Below are 27609 nucleotides of genomic sequence, written 5' to 3'. Positions count from 1 at the left end.
TTCACAGCTTGAAATTTTAATAATGCGAACTTTAACTTGACCAATATAGTTTTTATTTCAGGAAAAAGAAAATTTTATAACAAAAAAATGGGATTTGAGTCTTTATTTTAGGAAATTTATAGAGAAAAATGGATCTCAATTTGTTAATGAATACATTAACCCATTAATATAATTAAAAAATTCTCACGAGTAATCAGTAAAACAATTAAAACAATGCGAAAAAAAATGACCAATAGAAAAAAAAATCGATTAATATACCACTACTTTACCGTGTGATTACTATCACGTGAGTGAGTATCCTTTTTATATTAGTTGATCTTCATTTCTCTTCCGGCACAGATTCTGAAACGACACTATTCTTAAAGAGATTGTTCAAAGTAAATTTACATATGACACTGTTTGGAAAATAAAGAGGGTACGACTATGCCGATTCTCGTGTCTGTTCCAGTCCTTGGTGCGAGTGATTCCTTGACTATATATTACCAAGGAGATTACAGTCTTTAGCGGTGAAGTAAGAAGGTATCCAAGTTATTTCTTGGCGGTCGTCAGCCTCTTGAAAGTCTCAAGAAAAAAATTATCAATGGTGCAGGAACTCGCTTATGGTCCTCCCTTGAAAGCATCACTTATTTCGCTTATACCTCTATTTTACTATGCATCTGAAAGTTAGTAATAAGCGTCCTGGTTCTAAATTTTAATCATGTGTGTCCTATTAACAATGTATAATCGCTTCAAAAAAATCTACGGCTAATTGTTAATATTGCTAACTACGAGTCCATAATTATGGTATTCCATTCCGCCTTTATAGAGGACCAACAGGTAAGAGATAAGCTTTTGCTTCGATTTTTGTATCGCAACTACGAATCTGGCACGCGAAGACGCTTATACTGAATGGTTATGCTAGTGGTTATGCTGCGTTTATTCATGTGATAAAGCTCAGGTGAGAAATTTCACTGCGTCTATGATCACGTGCTGCCGTGCTGTAACAAGAAAAGTAATGTGCCCGGTTGCTTCTTCTTCCTCTTATAATCGAAAAACAATACACGGATAACATCGTACCAGAGTCTATGGAAGGAGCGTTTTTATTATATCGATTAGTAATCATTGATGACGCAAAAGTAAGTTTGATTTGTTTGAATTTTTTGTTCAATTTTTTTGTTTTTCTTACGTAAGGAGGATAAATTGGATATCCCTTTTTTATATAATTCGTAGGGTCGATTTGGAATACGCTTTTGGGAAAATTGCGTTAATATGACTGCATCAGAAAAAGGCTGAATAATACTCCTCCACACGGTGAGCTAATGCTAAAGAGACATAAAAATTTTCGGAATAAGAATTTTTTTTTTTTTAATAAAAAAGAATAAAATAACTTACTTTTTTTTCGTCCAGAAACTTTATCCGTACTATGAATTTGATTTTGGTTCCATTCGGAAAAACATCATCCATATTATAAGTATCTTCTCTATGAAATGAACAGGGAAGAGTATAGCATAGGGAAGAGCAGAGGGAAGAGTAGAGATGAAGGGAAAAGTATGTTATTACAATATATTTTCACATTTATTTTCATATTTTTACCGTTATTGTTCATTGGTATTGAGTGTATCTAATGGATCTTATTATTCGTTCGTTTTTACCCCAAAAATAAAAAAATATTGATTGGCTAAATTTATCATTGAAGGAGTATCCCTCTATTATCAACATCCATCAATCAATTAAATTCGATCTCTTTTTGGTGACATTAATAATTACAATATGTATAACAGCCTTATTGTATATAGATTGATTCCTTCTTCCACCTTTCCCCTTCATTTTGTTAATATGTCCTTGCCAAGAAATAATCCCGAGGTTCAGTAAGTATTGCTTTATGTAAAGCTTTGCGGGTGAGATTTATTATGGAAATTCACGAATATCGTCTTTTTTTTTTAAGTCCGCCATATTGGGGGATTCTTAGTCTGAATGGATTACAAAAGTTCACCATGAATAACATTCCAGGCTGCAACGAATTGTTTGTTACAAGTGAACAAAGATTTTGCATGAACGAAATCGCAAAGGCCGACAAGAACTTACTTGATAAGACAGTTCGTCAATTTATTATTAAAAATAAACTTAATGAAAACGGAACTTTTAAAAATATTTCAAAATTACGTGATTTTTTTCGGAAGATTTAACCAAAGTTTTTGCCCATTTGCCAGAAGATAACAATGAAGATGAGGAATGGGAATATTCGTTTAGCCAGAACGGCGAATCTTCCTCTTTAGCGTCATCAATAATTGGAAATCCTTGGATCACCGACGAAGACACGCGCTTCAGGCCACTTGGTTAAATATTCGGTGGAATAAGCTGATCAAAATATGGGGTGAATTATTAGACGATTTCTGATTAGACGTAGCAATTTCTTCAATTAATTTCCAATTCATAGAAGAAAATTTTTAAGTAATATAATTAAACCACAAAAAAATCTCGAAACATTTCTTTTAATTTTGATAGCCTTCCTTTATATAATTCACTGTTTAAACTTGGTCTCATTTCCATTTGGAGTTTAAGAAATGTTTGATAGAGATTTCAATTTCTTCAATTAATTTCCAATTTATAGAAGAAAATTTAAGTAATATAATTAAATCACAAAAAAATCGTGGAAGATGATAGAGTTCGACCGATCTGAAATAGAACTTTTTGATATTATAGAGGTAATGATAGTTTTACGTGCATTTAACCTAGGTCATTCGAAAAATCTTCTAATTTCCTTGTCCAACATGTGACCCGTTTATTTAGAAATTCAACAAACGTTTCCTATATTGAGTAAAGTTGATGGTCGGCATGAGGGATATGATTACTGTAACAGAGTGATGAAACCTTCCCGGCTTACCAGAGAATATTTCCGAATCCTTCAGTTTAACCGAACACTATAACTTTCATGTAATTTGTCGGTGGTAAATATCTCTGGATTCTATCGATTTGAAGATAAAGTCCTGGAAGAAATCTGAAAATCCGCCGCATCAAAATTTTGTTGAAGGGTTATCAAATATAATCTCGGCACTAGATATCTTTTTGGACACATCTTCGCAGAACTCTGAAAATGACGATTGCCAAGTGATTGGTAAATGTTTAAATGTTTTATTTTTAGAGTAAATTTAGAGATCTTGCTAAGACGCGTTTTATGTCATGGTTAGTAAATAATAATGCTTGACGAAAGGAAGAAAAACTAACCTGAGAGGCTGGTAACTTTGTGTAATATAAAAAATTATACTATAAGTAGTTCAGGTCTACAGTTAAGTCTATACGCCATGGATGCTCGAACCACAGGAATCGGTATATCGACAAGGTTTCATTACCCGCCTCAGCGAATGAGTTACCTGCGTATGAGGCAGTTCATACCATGTTATGTACTCTAGAGGTTTGTTTTTCACTTACCTCTTTACTAATGTATTTATCTTATCGTGCTTATTAATTTAATTTTACAGTATCGATTGAACAAGCTAACAGACTACTGTACGAAACTTAAAGTTGAACATGCAAGGTTGAGACGAAAACGCGATTACATGTATCAAGAAGACATCTAGCATTTTCAAACAACTCTCCGAATTCATCCCCCCAAAAAAAGTTAAAAATTTAATCTTTTATGTACTTTTAGGGTTGGAACACCTTTTCATCTGGGCTTTGGGATTTTTTTAATTTTTATACATAGTGAGTATGGTTTGGGGTGTAACTGTGCATCAGAAAATAGAAGATTGCCGCAAATAGTAAATTCGGCGTCAAAGAACATTTACGCAATTACGTTGACAAAAATGCATTTATTTAAATTATATAAAAAGAAATTAGTAAATTAGTAAATTAATATATATTAAACGTATAAATTACAATATTTAATAAAACTAATGAATATCTAATATATATACTGTAATTAATTCTACACCATTTATACCTTCTTTATAAATTTATTCTACCATTTTTCTCTATTTTCCCTTTTCCCTACAATGATTAATAAATAAATTACAAGATTTTTATATATTTTTCCTATTATAATATTCGGTATATTTAATCAAGTTTCAAAGTTTGTCTTATATATTTTTTACCAAAAATTACACAAATAATACTTAAAATTGTTAAAAGTATACCGGTCATCAATTCACCAATTTGTGATTCACTTGAAGTTATATTAAATAAATTAAATTTAAAATCCGACCACCTACTCAAAAAATTAACAAACAAAAAAAACATGTTAAACCAATGTGAAATAAAGCCATAAGAATCATTAACATTTAAATAAATAAAATTCAATTTACGTACACGCTTTCTACCCATGTAGTTTTTTCAGGATCAACTATCGTAGTTTCGCCTTTTTCATTAAACTCTAATCCAGCACCATATGAATCATGATATCTCGTAAAAGAATTCGTACAGTGTAGGTTTGCACAAATTTCTCCAAACTAAAAGAAGAATATTCAAATTGAATTAATTGATAAAAATGCTGAAATTTATACTTAGGAAAATTAAACATACCTCACAATCCACGTCATTTTTACATTTCCGATCCGATATTGAATTAGCATTTATTGATCCTAAAACATTATAATGAAAGCGTGGTAAAAGCTGTTGTGAACCTTGTTGAAATACTCCCGTATAATGAGATATCCTATCATCTTATTTAAAGAGAATAAAAATAAAAAATTTTAATATTAGAAGCCCAAAATTTTCCAATAAATTTTATGACTCATATTACTTACCTTTACTTTTTCTAAAAGCGTCAAATAAAGAACAAGAAGCATCTACGGTTAAACAGTCAAATAATAATCCAACTAAAGTACAATTAACGGAAATGGGATTATTTGCAGCTGAACTGGTTGGACTCAATAAATTTTGTGCATGTAACCAAACAGCTTGTGATGTTACATTTGCTATTGAACAAATTGAAGAGATAATTGTTGAAACATCCAAATCACTTCCATCATCATATTCACTATTATAATAACTATATAGACAAAAAAGAATTAAAAAATCATCAATCGATTATTAATAATATATTTTCCTCTCTTAATGTATTTCTTAACTTACTTGCTTAAATTTGCTTGAAAATCGCTTATAACTACAGCTGGTATATTTATATTTTTTTCCAAGAAAGCCATAGAACTACTGGGAGGCAATTTTCTGAATACACCATCCTCGCTAGCATTTCTAACAAATCCCGCTCCTGTTCCTCCAACAGCTGATAACGCTCCTAATCCTTGCATTAATAATCGATTTCCAGCATTGTTCTCGTTATCAACATGTACAAAATACTTAAATTCTTGTATATTTCCCGGCCCCTTACTTATCCCATTAGCTACACTACTTAGTTCGAATATAGAATCTATGTTACCAAAATTTATTCTTTTGAAGTCTAAATCTCTAAAACAAGGAAAAGTACATCCACCAAAATTCCCAGTATTGAACCCACATGATGTTGTTGGTTTGGTTTTATTTTGAATACAATTAAACGGTTCAAAAATGTTTTTAACAAATCTTTGTGATCCTAAAAATCCCCATGATTCCCCTGCAAACGATGTAAATAATATATGTTTTTGAAAGTTCTTTACTGGTGTTGGCGACTTGACAAAAAAGAAAAAAAAAAGAATTAATTAGTTATATTATGGGTTTGAAATTTTTTTTTTACTAAATTTCTTAAGTTAGCTTACCCTACTTAATGCATCTGCTATAGCTATTAAAGCAATTGAACCAGATATACCATTATTTAACCCAAACGTAATATCTTGAAATAATGATTTACTGTCCATAGCAGCTGATACTATTATAATTGGTTTACCATCATTCTCATTCATATCAATTGATGGTGTTGAATAAACCGAATATCCTCCAACCGGATTACAAAAATCTTTAAAAGTATTTAAAAAATACATGTATATTTTAATAATTATAATTATAAGTTATACTTCAAAATACTTTTTTAAAAAAAAATGATAATAGCTACTTCTTCTTAAACATGTAGAAGCGTCTACAGCAGCATACATAAGTGCATCAAATTCCACCGCTTTCAAAGGAAATCTTACATAAGATTTTCGTTCATTAAATTGCACTCCCTAAATTGAAATAATGTTAGAAGATAATATATTAATTTCAATAAATATATGGTATAAACTTACATTTATAATTCTATTATAACTTTTAATGGATGGTTTATCATAAGGATATAATGCAAATATAGGAAAATCATATCTTTCTTGAATAATCCCTAATCCCTACAAAAAAAATAAATTTTACAAATATATATCATGTCGTAAAATAAAATTTCGACCTTTTTTTTTTGTTATATCACTTACATTTGGATTCCATATATACCTACTTTCATCATTTCTATATAACCCGAATTGACAACTTGGACATTTTTCATCCGGTGATAAAAAAATCGGTCGTTGTATTATAGGAGCAGAGTTTGATGAACTTGGATCAGTACCATTTATTAATGTTAATACACCAGACATCTTTCCCGATGATTCAAGTGATCTTAGGTTATCACTAAAAATATATAAAAAAAGGTTATTATACCGAAGGTTATAATTAGTGTTATGAATATGTTTCAATTTATTAAGAAAAAATTATATTAGTAATTACTTTGTCATTAATTCGTATGGAAGTATTACAACATATTTTCCTTTTCGGTCTGATTTTATAAAATCATTTAATAAATCTTGCGTTTCTGTTAAGATTAATAATCCACTTGTCGGTTTTAAAGCTTTAGGAATAAAAGTGGGTTACAAATAGGTTTGATCCGAAGAATAAATTGGTGAAATTGAAAATTACGCACATTGACATCCCATTACGCCGGTTGAATTTAATATACGAACGCATGGTACGGAAACTAGTTTCTTATAAAAAACCTTATTAAATTCATTATCCTGTGATAACGCTATTCGTTACAAGAAATTGCACGAAATATATTTAAAATATGTTAGTTTTTAATATAAGTTTTTTACTTTAAATAATGATTGTTTCGTTATGGGGTACATTACCTAGATGCGTCAATAATGAAATAAAAAGAATTTTTTTTAATAATATATTTATATACATCTTGGAAAATAAAAACAAAAAAAAAGAATAACGAGTTGTAAAGAAATGAAAAAATATCACTTATATATCCGTTTTTGTATAGAAAATAGAAATGATACACAGGTTGCATTTATGTAACACAAGCATAAATTTGTGGCATACAAATTAACAGTTATTTTACTATTTGTATTACAATGATCTACAATATAGCATTATTACTGTGATTTTGGAAATTTCTAATTTCATAACTTACTTTTACTCTTTCCTCATCAACATCCCAACATTTCCGTTTTACAAACTCCTCCCCTTTCTTTACTTCAACATTCTTTACCCTTTTATAATTCTCTAGTTTGAGAGTTAACATGTCGAAAGGGTCCCCGCATTATTCAATTAATAGACCAAATATCATTCATTATACATTTTGGGCTCTGGTAGCTATAATTTTCTTATATGCTCTCGGTTCAAACTATCTCAGTAAGTATTGATATAAGTATTGATATTAAGAAATACAATATTTAAATTAAAAGGCCATACGTTTATACTTTTTTGCTTCATTAAAAATCTATTTCAGATAATGATCCATTTAAGTGCAATAGTTTGCTCAACGATGGATCATTTTTAGATTCAACCGAACATAGAAATTGGCAACCATCATCATGCATGATGAAGAAATATGATACGCAAAGTGCAGCATCATGTTTAAAAAATCGACGAATTCTTTTCATAGGGGATTCAACGATTCGTGCATTGTTTTATTCATTAATAAAAAAAATCGAACCTACAATAAATACAACATCACAACCCAAACATTCCGATTTACATTTTACGTTCAACGAGATTACATTTGATTTCCGATGGGATCCTTATTTAAATAGTAATTCAACAGATATTTTATTAGGAAAGAGTCATGAAAGAAGTAGAGGGTTATTTGGTAAAAGACCAAGTATTTTAGTAATGGGTAGTGGATTATGGTATTTAAGACATCGAGGAAATGGTGGAATTAACGGATGGAAAAAAAATATAGATAGAATATTTGACGTCATCACATCATCACCAAAAGCTTACTTTTCTATTGCTGATGCAATATTTTTTGCACCGGTAGAACATTTAGTTCATGAAAAATTAAGTCCAACAAGAGCAATTACGATGTCAGATGAAGATATTTATAAAATGAATGAATATTTAAAAGTTAAGCAAAAAGAAAAAGATTTATTAGATGTTCCATTCGTATTTAATAAAATTATTGAAGAAGCAAGAGAAGAAACGGAAGACGGATTGCATTATTCGGATGAGATTATAAATATTCAAGCGGATATCCTACTCAATTATAGATGTAATGATTTATTACCTAAAAAAGCTCCAATGTCTAATACATGTTGTAATAGATATCCACAAATGAAATGGGCGCAATTTAGCATTTTTGTAGTCTTTCTTGTATTAATACCAATTGGTGTTTATTATAAAATATTTGAATATCGATCTAATAGATTATTGGAAAAAATAATTCCATCAGAATCTATATTATTCTCATTACTTACATTTGGGTTAGCAGTTATATATATGTATTGGTCAGATCGTTCTTCTCTTTTCTCTAAATCTCATAAACAGTATGATGTCTATCACTTCACATTACTCACCATTCTTTACTTAGTCGGTGGAATATTTTCATTAAAAACTAAAGATAAGGATCAAGCATTCCTTAATCGTGATCAAACGGACGAATGGAAAGGATGGATGCAAATGGCAGTACTTGTATATCATTATATAGGAGCATCAAGAGTATCCGGAATTTACAATTCAATTAGAATTTTAGTGGCATCTTATTTATTCATGACAGGATATGGACATTTCATTTTTTTCTATAAAAAAGCGGATTTTGGACTTAATCGTATTGTTAACGTAGTAATTAGATTGAACTTATTGACCATAGTATTAACTTACGTTATGGATACTGATTATCTCTCTTATTATTTCACCCCATTGACAACATTTTGGTTCTTTGTTATTTATATAACGATGTATATTAGATCATCACGCAACAATTCGATGATATTCTTATTAAGTAAGATGGCACTTTCATGTACAATTGTGTATTGGATTATACTTAAACCAGGAATATTAGAGAACATATTTTCATTTCTAGAAATCATTGCGAATATTAATTGGAACGTAAAAGAGTGGAGATTTCGGATACAATTAGATATATTTATTGTATATATTGGAATGTTAGTTGGACTGATACTAATTAAATTTCAAGAATATAAAATAACTGAAAAGAAATATTGGACAACAATTAAACGATATTCTATAATTATTTCCGCTATTGTGATGATTTGGTTCCTTCATTTTGAAATAACCAGAGAAAATAAGTTTAAATATAATGAATATCATCCTTATATTTCATTCTTGCCTATTATTTCTTTTATCATATTAAGAAATAGTACACAATATTTAAGAAATACCACTAGTGGATTATTCACTTTTATTGGAAAATGTTCTTTAGAAACTTTTATTGGACAATTTCATATGTGGCTTGCTGCTGATACCAAAGGGTTACTTGTATTAGTTGGTGATGGACAATGGGGATTTTGGTGGTGGATTAACTTATTTGTGGCCTCTTTCATTTTCATTTACATTTGTTATTACTTGACCAAATCCACGAGTGAATTAACTAATTGGATTTGTCGTTCAACAATAATAACGACTACAAATATAAAAGGAAGTGATAATCCTCCCGATCCTAATGTTGTACTAGTAGTAGATGATAATAATGAAAAATTTGATGATCGCGAAAATGATAATAATAATAATCCACTCAATTCCATAATTAATCTTTGTGAAAAATTATTGAATAATTTGAAAATTAGAATAACTTTATTAATAATAATTATGTGGATTGTTAATTTACATTATTATAAATTATAATAGCCCTCACCAAAATTATAATATTAGTAATATTAATTTAAATTATAAGTGTATATAAATATCTTATGATATTCTATATTAGGTCTTTTTTTTTTAAAAAAAAAATATGAGGAAAGAATAATTTTTTTATATACGTACTTTTTTTTAATCTCTCTTTCATAATAAAAATCACAATTTTTTAATAAAAATTTTTAATTTAAACATATAGAATATATATATGTGTGTGTGTGTATATTATATACTAATAAAAAATTATTATGCAAAAAGTACGTAAAACACATTCAAAAATACAGCAGCTATACTCATTTTAATTCCAATTCCTTCCACAATCAATGAATTACCATTTCCTTCGTAATATGAATCTGAACCTGAATCTGTTGGAATTGAAGCCGGCGCAACTGTTTTAATTACCTCAACCGTTGTTGATGGCACTTCCGTAGTTTGAGGAGCAGGAGGAGTAGTCTCAGCTGGTAAAAAGGATGTAGATAAAATCGTTACGGTAACTGTTGGGGTCGATGCAGTTGGTATAGGTGGTGGTGGTGCAGGTGGCGCAGGTGGTGCAGGTGGTGCAGGTGGTGCAGGTGGTGTAGGTGGTGTAGGTGGTAACGAAGTTGTAGGAGTAGGTATAGGTATAGTTGGTGATATAGGCGGAAAAATGGCCCTTTTGAAAAGTCCTCTTTCTGAAGATTTTGCTGTAGTAACAACTAACAGCATTATTAATGAGAATAGAAATGTTGACACAGATTTCATGTTTAATTGATTATCTTTTTAAGAATTTTTGTTTTTTTTTTCTTTTAAACAAGTTGTTAAGTTTGTTCATTACTGCTCTTTTTATATTTAGAAAAAACTATACTTAGAAGCAGATCTAAACTATTTACCAATTTTTTTAATCTTTCTTTAATTTCCATAAAAATTTCTTAGTAAAAAGAAAATAAAAAACGATTGGTTAATTTCTTATCTCCTTTTTGAACTTTTCTAATTATCACGCGTAAATATCGCGTTTTAAATATCATTTACCCCGGAATTGTCCATGTTTCATAATTTATGATATATCATGTCATATTATAAAATTTATTATTATTAAAAATAATTCGTAATTCATACCTGAATTAAAAAGAGATTTACAATTGTATTCATAAAAAAGCAAAATGTAATCAGATCTTGTATAAAATCCTAAATTGGAACGTTTTCCGTAAATTCGAATATAAAAATAATTACCGGTTCATCTTTTGATCATCGCATGATCATGCATGATGCATGATGCAGTATTACAGTATTCATTTTTTTACGTTGTTACGACTCACTCCCTTTTGAAATTTTTTTTTGGTTAGTGTATTATGTCGCAGTCAAAAAATTTGTAATCACGTAATGAAATAATACTTTATTGTTTATTTTAATTTAATTTGTGGCGATATTTCTATATAAAGTAATTGAATTCTAGATAAAGTTAATACAAAAAGATTTCCGATAAAGTTTACAATATTACAAACCGCAGCTGCAACAATTTTGTTTATGATTTTCTATATTTGGTTTTTGGTCTATTGAAATCAAAAACTAATATTTGTAAATTTTACTGTTTGTACTGCGCATAATCAAAGGTAACTCCGAAATTGCTATTATTAGTTGAAAATTTTTCCGCAGTTAAATTATTTACTTTCTCACGTTTTTGTTAGATAACGCCATTATTATATAAAGGTCAACTTCCATACATACATAATACTTAAATTTCTTTCTTTTTTTATTAAAAAAAAAAAAGAAAAAAATAATTTTAAAATCATGGATACTCAACAATCAGAAGTTAAATTTTATAATTTTTCTGATAATAAAAGTATCGTTTCTCTTAAAATACCTGATGACGTGATTACTAAATGGTTCGAAGGGAAGAGACGTGAACTCAAACTATATATCATCCTTGATATTTCAGGTAAAGATTTTTTTTTTCATTTCTCGATAATTTTCTAATTTCATTAATTTCATTCGTTATTTTGCCCGTTAATTAATCCAATTATTTCATTGTCATGAATTTTTTTATATATAGGATCTATGGCTGGTTCCGGATTGACCCAGGCCAAAGCATCTATCCTCAAGTTAATGGAAGGTTTATTCGAAAGTCATGTACTTGCTGAAAAGGATATTACATGCTTTTTCTTTCAATCAACTTGTGAAGTTAAAAAATTTGCCGATGATCCAAATCTATTATGGAGTAATGGTTCTATCAAAAAATATTTTGATGATATAAACTCTTATGGAGGTAATTATTAATATTTCTTTATAATATAATATTATTTTATTTATTAATAAATATTTTTTTTTTATTTATTTCTTTTTAATTTAGGAACTGATTTTAATCCCGTATTTGAAAGTATTATTAAAGAAGTAAAGGGTATTGATTCAGATTTAGCAATAATCTTCTTTACTGATGGGCAAGGTGGATATAGTGACCCTGTCAAATCACAACTTGAAACCGCGTTGGCTCAAACCGGATTCTCTACAGAAATTCACTCAATTGGGTTTACCGGAAGTCATGATGCCAGTAAATAAATATTATCATAACTTTTTTTTTATTTGTTTATTTAATTTAATTAATTCCTTTGACATTATTATATTTGTGTAATAGAACTTCTTTCATGGTTGACAAAACTTGGTACAAAACAAGGAAACTTTCAGTATGTACAATCTTCGGGAGATATTCAATCAACAATGAACACCACGTTAGAATTATTGGAATTAAGTGACCGCACTTTATATGTAAAAATAAGTGATGATGAATTCTTACCTACTGGATTTGATGTTCATGGTCGTGGAAAGTTGGTTCTCACTGATGAGAACGCTAATATTAAAGGTCGAAAATTTTCAATTTTCAAAGATAAAGAAAGTGGAGAAAATTTTGATATTGAAACTGACCCAATTCAAGTTCAACCCGACGATCCTTTGGCTACATTGTTAACGATTCCATATATCCAATTTGAAATTACACGTCTCACAAATGAAATAATTAATAGTAATAAGAATGATGAGAGTCGACGCCAACGTTTTAATGAAATTTCACAGGAAGCAAATGATTATGATGAAAAATTAAATGATATTTTACAAGGTGCTTTCAAATCCAAATCAATTACGCGAAGAGAACTTATTCAACAATGTATGGATGCAAAAAGTACCATTCTTCAATTTAAAGATATATTGTCAGAGTAAGTCTTTCAGTGTTCTTTTTTTCTTTTTTTTTGAAAAAAAAAAATGAATAAATATTGTATTGAGACTAAAATTAAAATATGTAAAATATAGGGCATTAAAAGGAACTCTGACAAATCAAAAGATTGCCGACTTTAATAATTTGGCGTATAAAAACATAACAAAACAACGATTAAAGAAAAAACTCGATGATCGTGCCATTAGGAACGTTGAAAAAATGGAAGAAGTTGAAAAGAAAATTGAAGAAATTGTTAGTAAAATAGACTTTGTTGAATTGGAGAATCAAGAATCAGAGGATAATTTGCAAACCTATACATGCACAATTTCGACAGGTAATATTAATAATCAAGTGGTTTTACTTTATAATTATTTGTTATCTAATAAGTTTTTTTTCAACAAAAATAGATAATTACATTGAAGTCATGAAAGAGGGCGAGTGTATGTGCTTAACTCTTGACGTTGGGCGTTCTGAAGCTGCTATAGCGGATCCATCTCAAATCTCAATCAAAAAAATAAACCAAACATTAATGAGTTCAGGAGCTTTCTTAAATTCGGTCACTTTCGCGTTGAATGATAAATCTAGTGTTGAATCAGTTCATGGTGGATTCCAAAAAGAATCAATTTCTGCTAGTATTTTTAAAGGGTTAGCTCGCGAAAACATAACAGGTTTGCATTTGTCTATTTTTACTTGGTTAATGTTAACAAATACCTCAATAGATTGATTGTTTATTTTTATAATAGGAATTCTTCCATTATACATTAATGAAAAACATTGGTCAATAGCTCGTGAAAAAATTAAGGTAATGATTATATAATTTAATAATAATAAAATTTTATTTTCAAATCTAGGCATTAACTCCTTATTTTTTTTTCAAATAACAACAATAATAATGATAATTATAATAGCCTATAATGGGATATTTGGTTACTCTTGATATATTCGGTTATGCTTATAGTCAAATCTCCACTGTTCCTTATTTGGTATTGTCTAGAGCACTTGGCGACACATCATCGGAGTTTAAGAGACGTCAGGCAAAATGGATCTTGGAAACGTGTGACGCGATTTACAAACAATCCAGCGCCCTTCGTGAGGATAATAAGAAACTCTTTAAAAATTACATAGAGAATCCAGCAAATCGTACAATTGAACATGTTCCGAATAATTTAGTATTTCTTGGTCATTTATTGTGTGCTTTAAGATGTGGAGATGTTAGTGCACAAGATGTACAAAGATGGTTACAAGGAGATCTATTAAAATCTTTGATCGAAGAAACCATTCGTAGAAGGTTAAACAAATGGCAAGATATCGAAGAAAGTATGGAAGATATCGCCAAGGTTTTAGGTGTTAATCAAAAGGTTTATATAAATGAACCCGTTGAGGAATTTGAAAAAAGTTATACTGAATATTTTAAGGCTTTAGCATCAGATAATAATACAAACATTCATTACACGGCTGCATTTGAAAAAGCTCTTTCTGATTCAGGTATCAAAGTTGAAACTAATAAGGAAGAACCAACGAATAAAGATATGAAAGATGTGCCTGAATTACCAACGGTCAAACAAACATTTTATGATTCTAATACATATCAAATTTCAGATTATGCGTTAACTATAATCGCCAAAATTAAAAAGGCTGTCAATTTATTCGTAGAGATTATTTTGCGATATAACAAAATTTTAGAATCAACACTTGCAAATCCAAATGTATCATTAGATAATTCAGAATTTATATTCATAGAAGGACAAACACCCCTTGCCGATGCTTTCTTTGATACATATAGCTCTAAAGTTATCCTAGCAACTTTCTTACAGTCATTCTTACATCGACAAAATTCAGTTAGGCGTGAAGCCGTTGAAGCTGATCCACCTAAATATTATGAACCGTTCTCAGAAGACACTGCAGATAAACTACTTTCTACTCAATTTGATGAATATGTTTCTAGTAATTTGAAAAGGAAAACCAATGATATAATAAGCACTTTTACGCAAGGAAAAAATAGTGCTATTGGTCTTAAATTCTGGCAGGTTGATAAAATTGAGGAAGCAGCTGGTCTTTTGTTAGTGGATGTAAAATTTAGAGGGTCTAGTGTATATGGACAAATACTTAAAGCATTGCAAAAAACAGGTATGTCCTTAGCCAAAGAAAAAATCGAAATGGTAATTTCAGGAAAATGGCAAGGCGTTACTTTGTTTGTAGATAAACCAACGAACCCAGATGATCCTGGTAATTTATTTATTTAGAATGATGCTTTTTTGTTTTTATCAATTAATTTTATGAAATTAATAAATATATTATCATTTTTTGTAGAAAAACTCGCAAGATTTGTTGACAATGAACATTGGTTCCCGAGTCGACAAAAAGTATACCGAACGTTGAAAGCGCACAGATCAGTTATTCCAGAAATTGATTACTGGATTCGAGTGATGCCTCCATTTAAAGAATATATTGAACATCAATTTGATGAAGAATATCTTAATGCAAGGAGATTAGCAAGTATTGAAGAAAGAAAGAGTCAACGTATTAAGAGGAAATAAGTAATCTAATAGTAATATATTGAGATTTTAAAAGTTAAAGTAGCTAGCATCTTAGAAGTGCAAATATATGTAACAATAATAACAAAAAAAACTCATTTATATATAAATAAGTAAAAAATTCTGTAATTGCAAAAATTATCTTAAATTTGTACTATATATACTGTACGTATAATATTATTATTATTTTATATATATAATAAAAGCATTGGTGCGAAAATTTTTTTTTTTCAAAATAGTAAAATCTTTTGCATTATGAATTTTTTAAAAAAGATACGTGTTCCACTAATAAATTAAAATATATAAATAACTACAGCCTAGACAACTATAAACACTAGTAATTATTCAATCCTTAAAGGAAAAGTATTAGTAGATTATTACTTCTACATAAACATCCAACAGTCCCAAACCCATTAATATATATATATATATTATATATTTATGATCCATTAACTCGATAGAAGAAATAATCTTTCAAATTCTTTTTCAAACTTTTCATCATTATTAATTATAATTTTACTATCATCATCAAAATGATGATTAAATCCTTCAAATAAAATATCATTCAATAATGGATGTAATTGAATTTTATCTTCTACTAATTCATTTATTAATGATTTTATTTCTTAAATTAAATGATGATAAAAATTTTTGGTTAATTTTTTAAAATTTGATTTAATAATATAGAAGTGATAAAAATCTTTTACATACCTTTTATGATTACTTGTTTGTTTGATGCTATCTCCATCATTACTAACACTGTAATAATTACTCTGTAAACTACAATAAATATTGTAGGACGTGAAGTGAATCCCAAAATTCCATTATTTTGGTTCTAATAAAAAATTACAATAACATTTAATTAAATTAGTTCAAAAATAAAATTCATAATAAATTAGTTTAATTTACTTGCCTTTACTTCATTATCTTTTAATAATACGCAAATTTTCCGTAATTGTTCAACAGCAAACATTGGAACATCACGTTTAAAAGCATCAGGAAAATCCAAAACATTACCTTCCTTATTAAAGGCAAATTTTAGATGTTTATATGCTAATTGAATATCGATCAAATCTTCTTTATAGATGTTTGGATTCTCTACAACAAATAAAATTCTTATCGGATTTGTTTCAGCATTAATTACTTCATCTGCAAAATATTATTATTATACGTTTAGATATGTATATTATAAATGATAAAAGAAATTAAGAAATTGTTATTTAAATTACCAGGTTTATCACTACCAGTAATTGTTTGAAGTAATGATACATATAAATAAAGTGACTTTGAATACGATTTTGTCATATATTCGAAACATATTTCACGTGCACGATCACAGTCTACTGGTGCCTATATTAATTAAAAAATATGATCGATTATTGTATATTCATATTTAGTTGTTTATTTAATAATACTTGCCTCTAATCCGCTTGCTTCCGATATCATCAAAGCTGCACTATGACGCAAATCTATATCATCATCCTAAAAAACCAAAAATCAGTATCAAATAATTTATACATTTAATCATTATTTACTCGAATTAATTACCTGTGCAAGTCGAACTAAAACTAAATATAGTGTTATAATTTGTTGAGTATCTTCATTTTTAAAAAGATTAGGTTCCTTGAATAAATATATACTAAATAACTTCAAAGATGCTGTTGTAGCTTCACGTAATGTCAGGGTCTATTAATAGAATTGGTAATAAATAAACATTATACGCAAATTATGATATTTAATAATATTACTTACAACTTCTGGTTTGGTATTCTTTTCTATATATTTGCACCATTGATTAAGACTTTCTGATTTAAAGTTTCCAGGAAGTGAATCATCTTGCCAAATCTGTTAATAAAAAGTAATATAAGAATATTTTCAACATAAAGGACTTTTTTTTATGATAAATACTTGTGACAATAAAGATCCGAGAAGTGGTAAAATAGCTTCGGTTTTGGTTGAACTTTCTACATGTTCCATATAATTAAGCAATTTTTTCCAGAACTCCTCTAACCCAAAATCCAAAGAATTATTAGAAATTAATTTTGGAAATGGATTTTCTGAATCAATCAAAGTAAGTAATTCAACCGCTCGTTGAAAACAATTTTGATAAGGTTCCTCTTGAAATATCATTTTAATTATTTTACATTGAAGCATTAGTTTGTCAATGCTATTAAAATAATAATTTAGGAAAAACTTTAATTGTTTTGTTTACATGTTCCGAATATTCAGTACAACATAATACTACACTTACCAAATTTCCCTGTATTTACTTGAATTAAAAAAAGCTATAAGCATTTCTAAGCCGACAAGCCTCACTTCATAGTCTGAATCGCTTAAAATATCAATAATTATTGACGAGTGTTCAGAATTATCTTGACTAGTAAGAGACTTAATTATAATTCTTGTCATTTGTTGACGTACAAGATAATAACCAACTTCATATATATCTTGATTTTTATTGATGGATCTCATATCGGAAAGTGACATATCAAATATGAGCTGTCTTAGTTCAAGAAAATTATCTTCCATTAATACTATTAATTCTATTTTATAATGGTAAAAGTTAATATAAGCATTTTAGTAATTTTACTTAAGGAATCAACATTCTAATTACCTAGACGTTTTTCCTCATTTTGCTCAATAAATATCCAATTCCCATCAATTACAAATTCATATAATATATCCAAATATAAATATCTTGTAATATTACAAGAATTATTTTTAAATGCAAAATAAATCTTCGACTTGAAGATAGGAGGCATGTTAACTAAAAAATCTGAAAATTTCTCAAATCAGACACATTAAAAGATAAATTTGAATAATAGCATAGTAACACGTAAATTACCTTTCATTATATCAAAATTAGCAACGTTGCTTCTTAAGTGTCCACGTAATAAATATTGAACTTGAATTAATCTTCCATGCAATTCATTTTGATTAGACATAACACTCTCATTTATTAACTTAGAACAAGTTACAATGAGATCATTTGATGGAATTAATGGAACAATTGCTCTTGCTGCAATTTCCCTTGTCTAAAGATATAATGAAATTTTTAAAATGATTTATTGGTTTTATAAATTTGTCTCAAAACAAAAAGTATAAATACCTTGTGAATGGGTGAAGAAGAACAAGATAAAACCAGTGATACAAATGGATTCATAGTCAGTACAGAACTAGAACCATCCATCAAAGAAGGGTGAAGCCTTGATAAAAGAGTAAGGATAGGATAAAGACCCGGGTGAACTGTAGATTGAGATACCTATTAAGACATTAATATATAACATAAACTTAAATATGTAAAGAAAGTACAATATCGAATAATTACTTTGGTTGATTTAATCAATTGATCCACGGCAATTTTTAGTTCATCCAACAAAAATGGATAAAGTTGAGGAAACCTTGAAAAGAATTCTCTTCTGGTTAATTTATTAATTGAATGATATTCATCTTTTGTTTTTCTTACACCAAATGTCCTTTGTAATAAAGTAGAAAACAGCATGACTGAGCAATTCCTGACAGCCCAACTGGAATTGTATTTTATATTTAGGTCTAATTTAATATTAAACAATAAAGAAATTCGCAGTCATATAACAAAACCTTGGTGAAGAGAATCCTTTGATTGCTAATATAAATCCATCAGAAACATATGGTAGAACATCAGTTCCAAGTTTAGCATCCATAAAAATTGATCTCAATATATTAAAAGCATGGACCTGATGTGAGTCAATGGTTTGATCAAAATCGTCTGAAGGAGCTTGTGATCCTATCTCGATAAGAGTTTTTATTGTCCAAGGAAGCAGAACTTTACAGTTGCTAGGTTCGCCACTGATAATAGCTAAAATACATAATGGAAGTCCAGCGCTTCTACGTGTAATTGAAACTGAATTGGCCATAATGTTATTAATGTTATCCTAATATGTGGATTTTATATCAAAGGGGGTTACTAATGTTTATACATTCATTACTTTAACCATTTTAATTTACCTCTAACCACATTTTGGGCAACTCTACAAATTTAACTTGTGATGAACTTAAAAGTCGAGAACAGACAGCCACGTAACCAGGATATACAGCAGAAAATGCTCCACGATGACGTATCGAAGTCAAAAGTGTCCGAAACAGATCACCACCTTTACGTATTTTCTCATAATCAAGTATAGAAAACTATACAAAAAATGAAGCTAGTTAATGAAATGCATAAAATAATATCACAATTATGTGGCATTGTTTAAATGCGGATTACATACATTGGTTTCCAAACTAACAGATATTGGGGCTCTTGATAAAATTATGGCAAGAAGAGAACTATAAAATTTTGCAATATTAATATTATATGACATAAACACGAAAAAAAAAGAAACAATTACTACTTACCTTGCCTCTTTCACAGCTCTCCAACAACAACTAAGAATGACTTGGTGTTTTGGACCTCCTTCTTCTCTGTCAGGGTCTTCATCCAAGTTTAATACTAATTCATCAATCATTTCTTCCATTTCTTGAAATGATGCCGGTACATTTCCTTCTGGAGAAGGATTTGATAGAACTTCTAAAACTATCTGGCAAACCTTGTTAATCAGACTTATAGCATGACTGTGAGTATCTCGCCATTCTTCAAGATTATTTTTTACTTCTAAAGAATTATAATCCAATTCCTTAAAGATGTATTGTAATGCTAATAAAGTTCCATGCATCGGAAACTTTTGTGAGGCAAGCAATAAATTCTCAGAAGCGATGTTAATTTGCTTCTTTAATAGAGAAAAAAGTTTTCTTGTGAAATTAACTGTAAAAATATAAATTAATTATTTTAAGGTCTAATTGATTAACAAATTAATAAAACAATTGATGATAATTCTTACTCGAAGGAATATCAACTTTTTTATAATCTTCCAATCGTTCACTTTGCTTAATTTCGACATCAAGATCAAGGTTTAAATTCAAGACATATTTGGAGAAAATTAATCGAAAAATCATTGCACCACTATCACTTTCACCAGCTCTTGTACTTGTCATAGATTGTAATGCCCAAAACAAAATTTTCTGAACGTTATCTTTTGACTCTATACCTGGTAATGGTGAAGGAAACTCCTGAAGAATTTCATAAGCTAATGTACGATTCTCATCAAAAGGATTCATAAGACAATGCAAGATTAATTTAGTATTCCTTGCTGATGCAAGGGATAATTGAAATGGAAACTCGGGAGTCCTGCAGTGTTGAGCTACAAATCCTTCAGGCAATGGGGTATTTTCGATGCCAAATGTTTTAATTAATATAACGAATGTCTTAAGCGCGCTTGAAACTCTTTGAAATGATGCCCCAGGGTAAAGCGAAGCTGTCAATAATTCTATAAGCCAATTCAAAAAACTCCGAGTATTATCAATCTTTTGTTTTATTTCTGAATGTGCATCTCCTGTTCTCGAATCCTTATGGCTCTCCACATATTTCATGTGAGATTGATAATTTTTCCATTGATTATATAAATTGCCTCTAAGTTTTGCGAAGAATTTGTTCAAGTGACCAAATAGTTTTTGTCTAAATTCTGGTGATGTTGAATTCAGGTTTAATTGGAAAAAGGATTTAAGCAGTGCAAGCTCAGTTGATGTGATTTCACTCGTTAATTTTCTTGATTCACATATTAAACCAAGCACATCAATTCGAAGATTTAAATCCAAATGATAAATTGCATCACGAAGAAGTTGCAATCGAATATTCTTACGATTCGTATCAATCGAATCTAAAGAATATAAATTAAATAACATAATCAAGAGAAAATTTTAAACTAATAAAATTTATGTACCTTGCTTACTTTCAATAAACATGTTTCCGTCAACAAAATCCAGTGATCTACCCACTTTTAAGACCATTATTAGTGCATTTAATCTATATCGTTCATTATTTATAAATTCGTTCCCATGCTTATTATTTTGCAGAATATCAATAATTCTCCAAAATGATGATGATTTTGCTTTAAACAATGGTTGAAGAATGAATGCACCAATATTTTTGCGAAGAATATCATCACTTGAGGAAAGACCTTGACAAATGGGTGTCAACCATAGATCAATCCATTCGTTTACTATTTCCTCACGTTTTTCATCCTTTTTAATAGTAATATCTCGGAACTCGGAAGAAAATAATTCTTCTAGGTGTAAATCAAGAAAAGTTACCATCATCGCGGAAGCTCGTGGTGCGATAACTAGATTATGCAATACTTCCAATGTCTTGGAAACAAACTCTGGTTGAATTGATAAGATTTTAACCGTTCCAACTCTAGGTAATAACAACAATAATAAAGAATATTTCACTTTGCGATATTGATCCATTATTAATAATTGGTTGAGTAAATTTACAAGATAATCATTGTAAAATTCTGCAGATTGCTCAAGCTGGCTCTTTAGGCTTATAATATCCAGTAATTTCTCAAATATTGTCTTCACCTATTAACAATAAAAGCTATATTACATTTTTATTGTAAAAAAAATAATTGAAAATCTGTAATTACCTTAAACTGAATAGCATCTACAGGATCTTCCCAGTTGTCCAAAACATATGACATCAATTTTTCTAAAACTTCCGAATTAAGTATTGAATTATTATTGTCATAAAGTTTACTAGTCTCATCATTTCTTAAAGTATTTTCTGTTTCCTGAAGCCATAATCCCATAGTTTCAAATGCTAAAACTTTTGTTTGTGAATTCAGAGCATTATCACAAAAATTTGCTATGCTCAGGAATAATATATGGTGAAGAGTTTTTGGATTTGAATCATTTGATCTAAATAAAAAAAAATGAAGTCAAAATCGGGAAACATGATATATATTTCCTTATTTATAAAAAAAAGAGTACACCAAAGAAACCTTAATATTGAGATTTTAAACTGAAATTTTCCAGATAAAGGGAAAATTAAAACTTTTCTATCCAAATTTGATAATAAACCGCGACAAATTGGTAACATTAGGGGGTCACCACCATTCCATTCAGTTTCCTTGAATAAGATAGCTGGTATTTTAACACCCAAATGATCCATAAAATCTGAATCATGTTGGTTTTCTTCATTATTTAAAGAAGCAAAAAACATGACCATGACTTGTTTACTGACAAATTGTGATGAGCCCAATAAATTCAAAGTTGCTGCCATAGTCATTCCAGCCAACTGTCTTACATCCTTAATATAATTATTATCAGAGCAAATTACCAAACATTCATTAAGCAAATCGGGAACCAATTTATTAACAACTTCCTCTTTGTCATTGTTGATATTGTAATCACTAGCAAAAACATTCCAAATAGATTCAAATTGAGGCCTCAAATTTTGATCAAATCTAGCGAGCAAAGCTAATAAAGTTTTAATCACGTGTTGCGCATCATGCATGTGCTTAGCGAGCGATAATGGATCTGGTGATGATTTCTTCTTTTGTTCATCTTCCCTGTTAACATTTTGAATAATTAATGATAAACATTCGTTAAAAAATTGAAGAGTTTCGAATAACTTTTTTTCTACGGTTGAAAATCCTAATGGAAAATCTAAAGTGATGTAGATTGACATGCCTTTTTGACTGAATAAATGAGTAGTATAATTATCAAGAGTGATATAACGAGAATATTCTTGTTCGAACTCCTTAATCATTTTATTTTCTTTATTATTTGATTGATCCTGAATTGAGGGATTACAAAATGAATTCCTATTTGATATCATATAACATGAATCAAGTATAGGGATACAAATTCGGTTTGTTAAAGTTGTTATTGAAGAAAAATATATTCCTGATATTATAGGCTCAAGGATTGACTCAATTTGATTTATAAAGTGTGATGATAATGAAGATTGTTGTCCAGAATTACTTTTTTTTGATGGTAAAGTCTTTCCTAATTTAAAATAAATGATTTAGTGAAGATTAAATTTAATAATTTTTCAAAATAATACTCACCTACGGATTTTATATATTGACTTTGCTTTTCCCATGTAGCTTCTTTATCGTATAATAAATCTTTAACCTTTTGAATACTTTCATGTAATTCTTCTGAAGGATGATCAGAAAGATAGCGTTGTAAGATATTAACCCATGATTGATCAATAGCTATTGGTGTTTTAGGAGCTCTTTTACTTTTATCTAAAAAAGCCATTATTAATTTATTAAAATCTTATACTTTTTTTCTTATCTAACATCTAGCAGTTAACCGTCGAGATTTTGTATCACATCAATCGTGACACAATGTGTTTGATTTACTGATCTAGTAGTATATAATTTATTTTATCTACAATTTGAAAAAATAAAATATTTTGATTAAATACCTCTTTATCATTTTATATTTATATTAGATTTTACTACATTAATGCAATTTTTAAAGATTCTTAATAAATTCTTTCTTTTGCTTCAAAAATAATTTTACTTAATATTTTTTTGCATTTTCAATAAATATGTTATTTATTAGAAGAATTATAGAACAATAATTAATAAGTAGTTTATTTTTAAACCACATAATAAAATAATACCCATGTATTAAATAAATAATCTACAAAGAATAAATCATTTGGCTATATAACACATATGTATATATTTAATAATTATTTCTTCCAAAGGTTGTTAAATCATCATCGGGTAAAAATGAATCTTTTAAATGATGATTACGATTTCTTGCATCATTCATATTCATAACTCTTCTAATTTCTTGGCAATTATGACAATTACATTGTTCATTAACTATAGACTGACTGGAAGATTCTGAATTAATTTCTTTTGAACATTCGATTTGGTCAAGATACTATAGAAGAAAAAAAAATTGTTAGATTAATAATAGATAAATAAATATATATACATATTTTTAAAACAAATCTTACCATATCATCCTTGAAGCTAGTAGATCTTGGTATTACAGTAATATTGTCATTATTTCTCGAATTATTAATGCCTCCAAATTTTGATTTTACTTCATTTACATAACCTTGCTTTGGTTTCGGTAAATCATGCGTTGAGCGTGTTGACTAAAAAAAAAAGGGTTATTCTTTTTTGTTTAATTATGATAAGGCTTAAAAGATATCCTTACCGATATTCTTTCGTTTGCATTCAATGATGATAATAAACGATCACGTATATCTGCAACTGAAAGTCTATTAGGTAAAGGATATTCTGTGTATGCTCGCCTAGGATTAATGTTATATTGCCTTTGTTGTTTTGTCGAATGAGTTGGTGGATATGTCACATAAGATTCATCTCGCATGCCTTTATTCTCAGGTTCCCTACATACTGCAACATGTTTTTCTACATCATTTCGAAGTGAATCTGAATGTCGATGAAGAATCGTCTCTTTATTATTATTTGTTGTCTGATCATGACCACAATTAGACTTTAGCTGACAGTTTTGTGGTATTGGCCTTATAGGAAGATCGATAGGAAAAGAATTTACAAGTCTTTCTGTTTCAAAACTTGATAAACTTGATGTAGGCCGAATTTCTTTTTCATTCACTATTCTTTTATCATCAATATCATGAGATTCATCATTATTATTAACTCCATTTTCAGGATTATTTTCAATAAATGATAAACGAAACGTATTTTTTACTGGAAAACTATTTATTTCGTCTTCATTCTTTAATTGATCTTTTTTTGATGACCATCTATCATTTTTAGTAATATCTCGTGATCTATCATAAATTGGTGGTGGTGTTAATGAAACTATATTATTTTCTTCAAGTTTTGTAGAACTTTCTTTTTCATCATTATGAATGGAACTTCCTTGATTATCAATCATCATTATTGTTTTAATTTGCTTCGTTTCCTTATCCTCCATCAGATCCGTCATTTCTGTTATTTTTTTGCCGCCATCGTCTCTAAAAAATGGATTATCACCATCGTGAATACCTATTGATAAACTAGAAAGTAAATTTGGTGTCAATGGCTTATTTTTTGTTGAAGATGGCTTTTCTTTTGAATTGGGGACATTTGTAGATGAAATTGGAGGATTAATTACGGTAGTTGCAGTAATAATCGGAGGCACAGAAGGAATGGTCGATCTATTTTTTGTGTTTTTACTAACATTAGTTACAACAGTAGTAGTGGTGGTTTCTACAGATATTGAAAAATCATGATCATCTGAAGGTTTTTCTGAAATTAACGTAATTGGAATTTGAGGTGATAAATTTTCTTCTATCTTTTCACATTCTTCTGTTAATGGTTCAGTTTCTTGTAATTTATTATTCATAACAGCTTTTTGCAATTCTGAAATTGAAGCTATAGACTGTGATATTTTATTTGGAGATTTTCGTGGTTGTTTTTCAGAAGATACTAATTCATCATTACTAATATCACTTTCAGTCATAGTTTGCATTTCTAAAAAGCTATCAAGATTTAACTGTGAAGGAATACATGCGTCTTGTCCAGCAAAGGATGCCCATTCTTTTACTTTTGTAATACTTGGTCCGCATTTCTTTAATGAATCATTAAATGAAGCGAATTGACCTTCAATAAATCTACAAACGACTTGTGATATTACAGAATGAGTATGTTTTTCTCTTTTCATTACTTCTTCAGCGTATTCTGTTCGTGCACGTGCAATATCTGAACCAATGGAAGTCAATGAAGCAATATATTTCTTTTTGATATGTCAAAACAGGAAGACTATATTTAGAAATCAGAAAATTTTTGGACCTAAAACATATTGAATAGACTTACATCGTGAGATTCTAAAGCGTATTTATTTTCTTTTTTACTCTTCTTTTCATGATCTTTACTAATTTTCTTTATTTGCTTGTCTAAATCTCCGACATAATCGTTATGAGCTTTTTCATCTTTCTACAATAAATGAAATTGGCATTGTTATTATTATTTCATTGTTAGCATTTGTTATAAAATGAAATTTACTTACTTCAACTTTTTTAGAATACCTATCCCAGAATTTTTGTAATGTTTCAAACTCTTTTTGTAAAGCCTTGTTCTAATTGAATGTATATATATCAGATATATATAAACTTATTAATTTCTCTTTTATAGAATATAATAAAACATTATTTTAACAAAAAAAATACGACTTACCAATTTAGCTTGAATTTCCGCGTGATGTTCATAAAATTGCGATGTAAACTGAATGCATTGAACTTTTAAAAAAAAAGGAAAAAAGTGTACATATATATATCGATTTAATATTAATATATCAAATTATAAAATTGTTATTTATGAAAAAACATACCATAAGATTTATCAATTCCCTTACAATTACTATAATCTTTCAAACATTTACTAAAATTTTTAGAGATTTTACTTAATTTATTTACATAATCTCTATATTCATCAGCAGCCAAAACGAGTTTTTCTAAATTTTCAATTGATATACGTATATCATCTGTTGTTGGATTATTATCATCACGTATTTCTTGTGATAGAAAATATGATGATGTATTATTATATAAATTTTGTGGTGATAATGGTGGAGACTTTTGTGTAGAACTGAAGAATGAAAATCTCTTTTTAATTTGAGGTTTTGCCATTATCAATTACTTATTATCTTTCACTGATTCAATTCGGATTTGATAATTCAGCTAATTAATTATTATCCTTAGATATGGTCAATGGATACTTATAAAAATTAAAGACGCGAATTGAATAGTGAAATTATAACGAGAATTTATCACATATATACTATTATCAATTATCGAAGAAAATAATTCATTATTTAATGAAAAAATCATATATATAAATAATAAAAAAAAATCTAAAGATACATGTATTTAATTTTTAACGGAGAATGAAAATAAAAAATATTTATATTATTAAAAAATTAAACCGCGTGCTATTTTACCCCTAATTCAAAAAAAAAATTAAGGCACATTTTACTATTTTAAGTAAAGAGTAACAAAAAAATTTTCGGTCACATGTTTGACATGCATTTAATATATCCGAATTAGAAATATTGACATAAGATTTTGAA

The 27609-nt window shown here is 28.7% G+C and overlaps 8 protein-coding genes across 9 annotated transcripts; 4 read left to right on the top strand and 4 right to left on the bottom strand.

Moving 5' to 3' along the window:
- Positions 1-580: 580 nt before the first annotated feature.
- On the top strand, positions 581-1272 carry OCT59_022162 (uncharacterized protein; the record flags this gene model as incomplete). The annotated part of the gene is made up of 5 exons (XM_066144646.1): positions 581-662; positions 806-816; positions 902-937; positions 1062-1115; positions 1210-1272. The coding sequence occupies 5 exons, from the start codon at positions 581-583 to the stop codon at positions 1270-1272; spliced, it is 246 nt and encodes an 81-aa protein (XP_066006088.1).
- Positions 1273-1815: 543 nt separating this feature from the next.
- On the top strand, positions 1816-2165 carry OCT59_022161 (uncharacterized protein; the record flags this gene model as incomplete). Its single annotated transcript, XM_066144645.1, has 2 exons — positions 1816-1847; positions 1925-2165. 2 exons carry the CDS (start codon positions 1816-1818, stop codon positions 2163-2165), a joined length of 273 nt encoding a protein of 90 aa, XP_066006087.1.
- Positions 2166-3699: 1534 nt separating this feature from the next.
- Positions 3700-6809, bottom strand: OCT59_022160 (uncharacterized protein; the record flags this gene model as incomplete). Its single annotated transcript, XM_025314218.2, has 11 exons — positions 3700-4183; positions 4285-4424; positions 4498-4637; positions 4722-4966; positions 5050-5582; positions 5670-5866; positions 5963-6071; positions 6135-6230; positions 6312-6507; positions 6604-6724; positions 6797-6809. 11 exons carry the CDS (start codon positions 6807-6809, stop codon positions 4033-4035), a joined length of 1941 nt encoding a protein of 646 aa, XP_025185608.2. The 3' UTR covers positions 3700-4032.
- Positions 6810-7283: 474 nt separating this feature from the next.
- OCT59_022159 (uncharacterized protein) lies at positions 7284-10179 on the top strand. Its single transcript, XM_066144644.1, has 2 exons — positions 7284-7512; positions 7610-10179. Exons 1-2 carry the CDS (start codon positions 7401-7403, stop codon positions 9961-9963), a joined length of 2466 nt encoding a protein of 821 aa, XP_066006086.1. The 5' UTR covers positions 7284-7400; the 3' UTR covers positions 9964-10179.
- A 39-nt stretch (positions 10180-10218) lies between these two features.
- Positions 10219-10677, bottom strand: OCT59_022158 (uncharacterized protein; the record flags this gene model as incomplete). The annotated part of the gene is made up of 1 exon (XM_025333806.2): positions 10219-10677. The coding sequence occupies one exon, from the start codon at positions 10675-10677 to the stop codon at positions 10219-10221; it is 459 nt and encodes a 152-aa protein (XP_025185606.2).
- A 1062-nt stretch (positions 10678-11739) lies between these two features.
- OCT59_022157 (uncharacterized protein) lies at positions 11740-15929 on the top strand (the record flags this gene model as incomplete). The annotated part of the gene is made up of 9 exons (XM_025314216.2): positions 11740-11887; positions 12002-12214; positions 12299-12496; positions 12581-13154; positions 13249-13487; positions 13561-13821; positions 13897-13955; positions 14062-15379; positions 15464-15929. The coding sequence occupies 9 exons, from the start codon at positions 11740-11742 to the stop codon at positions 15688-15690; spliced, it is 3237 nt and encodes a 1078-aa protein (XP_025185605.1). The 3' UTR covers positions 15691-15929.
- OCT59_022156 (uncharacterized protein) lies at positions 15848-23841 on the bottom strand (the record flags this gene model as incomplete). Of its 2 annotated transcripts, none has more annotated exons than XM_066144642.1 (22): positions 15848-16312; positions 16399-16522; positions 16601-16836; positions 16917-17037; positions 17107-17169; positions 17236-17373; positions 17440-17532; positions 17596-17854; positions 17939-18230; positions 18302-18463; positions 18533-18722; positions 18797-18949; positions 19016-19214; positions 19288-19601; positions 19675-19854; positions 19938-19995; positions 20065-20470; positions 20547-21422; positions 21495-22125; positions 22191-22461; positions 22545-23553; positions 23620-23841. In XM_066144642.1, the coding sequence occupies 22 exons, from the start codon at positions 23648-23650 to the stop codon at positions 16137-16139; spliced, it is 5982 nt and encodes a 1993-aa protein (XP_066006084.1). In that variant the 3' UTR covers positions 15848-16136. The 2 variants fall into 2 exon arrangements, with proteins under 2 accessions (XP_066006084.1, XP_066006085.1); XM_066144643.1 differs by having other exon boundaries at positions 21486-22125; positions 23616-23811.
- A 250-nt stretch (positions 23842-24091) lies between these two features.
- Positions 24092-27169, bottom strand: OCT59_022155 (uncharacterized protein; the record flags this gene model as incomplete). The annotated part of the gene is made up of 7 exons (XM_066144641.1): positions 24092-24450; positions 24527-24670; positions 24733-26277; positions 26358-26477; positions 26551-26619; positions 26718-26779; positions 26872-27169. 7 exons carry the CDS (start codon positions 27167-27169, stop codon positions 24247-24249), a joined length of 2442 nt encoding a protein of 813 aa, XP_066006083.1. The 3' UTR covers positions 24092-24246.
- Positions 27170-27609: the final 440 nt, after the last annotated feature.

The sequence above is a fragment of the Rhizophagus irregularis genome, chromosome 31 (genome assembly GCF_026210795.1).
Source record: "Rhizophagus irregularis chromosome 31, complete sequence".
In the NCBI taxonomy this organism is placed as follows: Eukaryota; Fungi; Glomeromycota; class Glomeromycetes; order Glomerales; family Glomeraceae; genus Rhizophagus; species Rhizophagus irregularis.
This window is presented reverse-complemented; position numbering and strand designations above follow the sequence as displayed.

Excerpts from the sequence above, each read along its gene's own strand:
- OCT59_022159 (XM_066144644.1), top strand. The coding sequence starts at position 7,401 with ATGTCGAAAGGGTCCCCGCATTATTCAATTAATAGACCAAATATCATT. Across the intron at positions 7,513-7,609 it reads TCTCGGTTCAAACTATCTCA|ATAATGATCCATTTAAGTGC; the intron begins GTAAGTATTGAT and ends AATCTATTTCAG.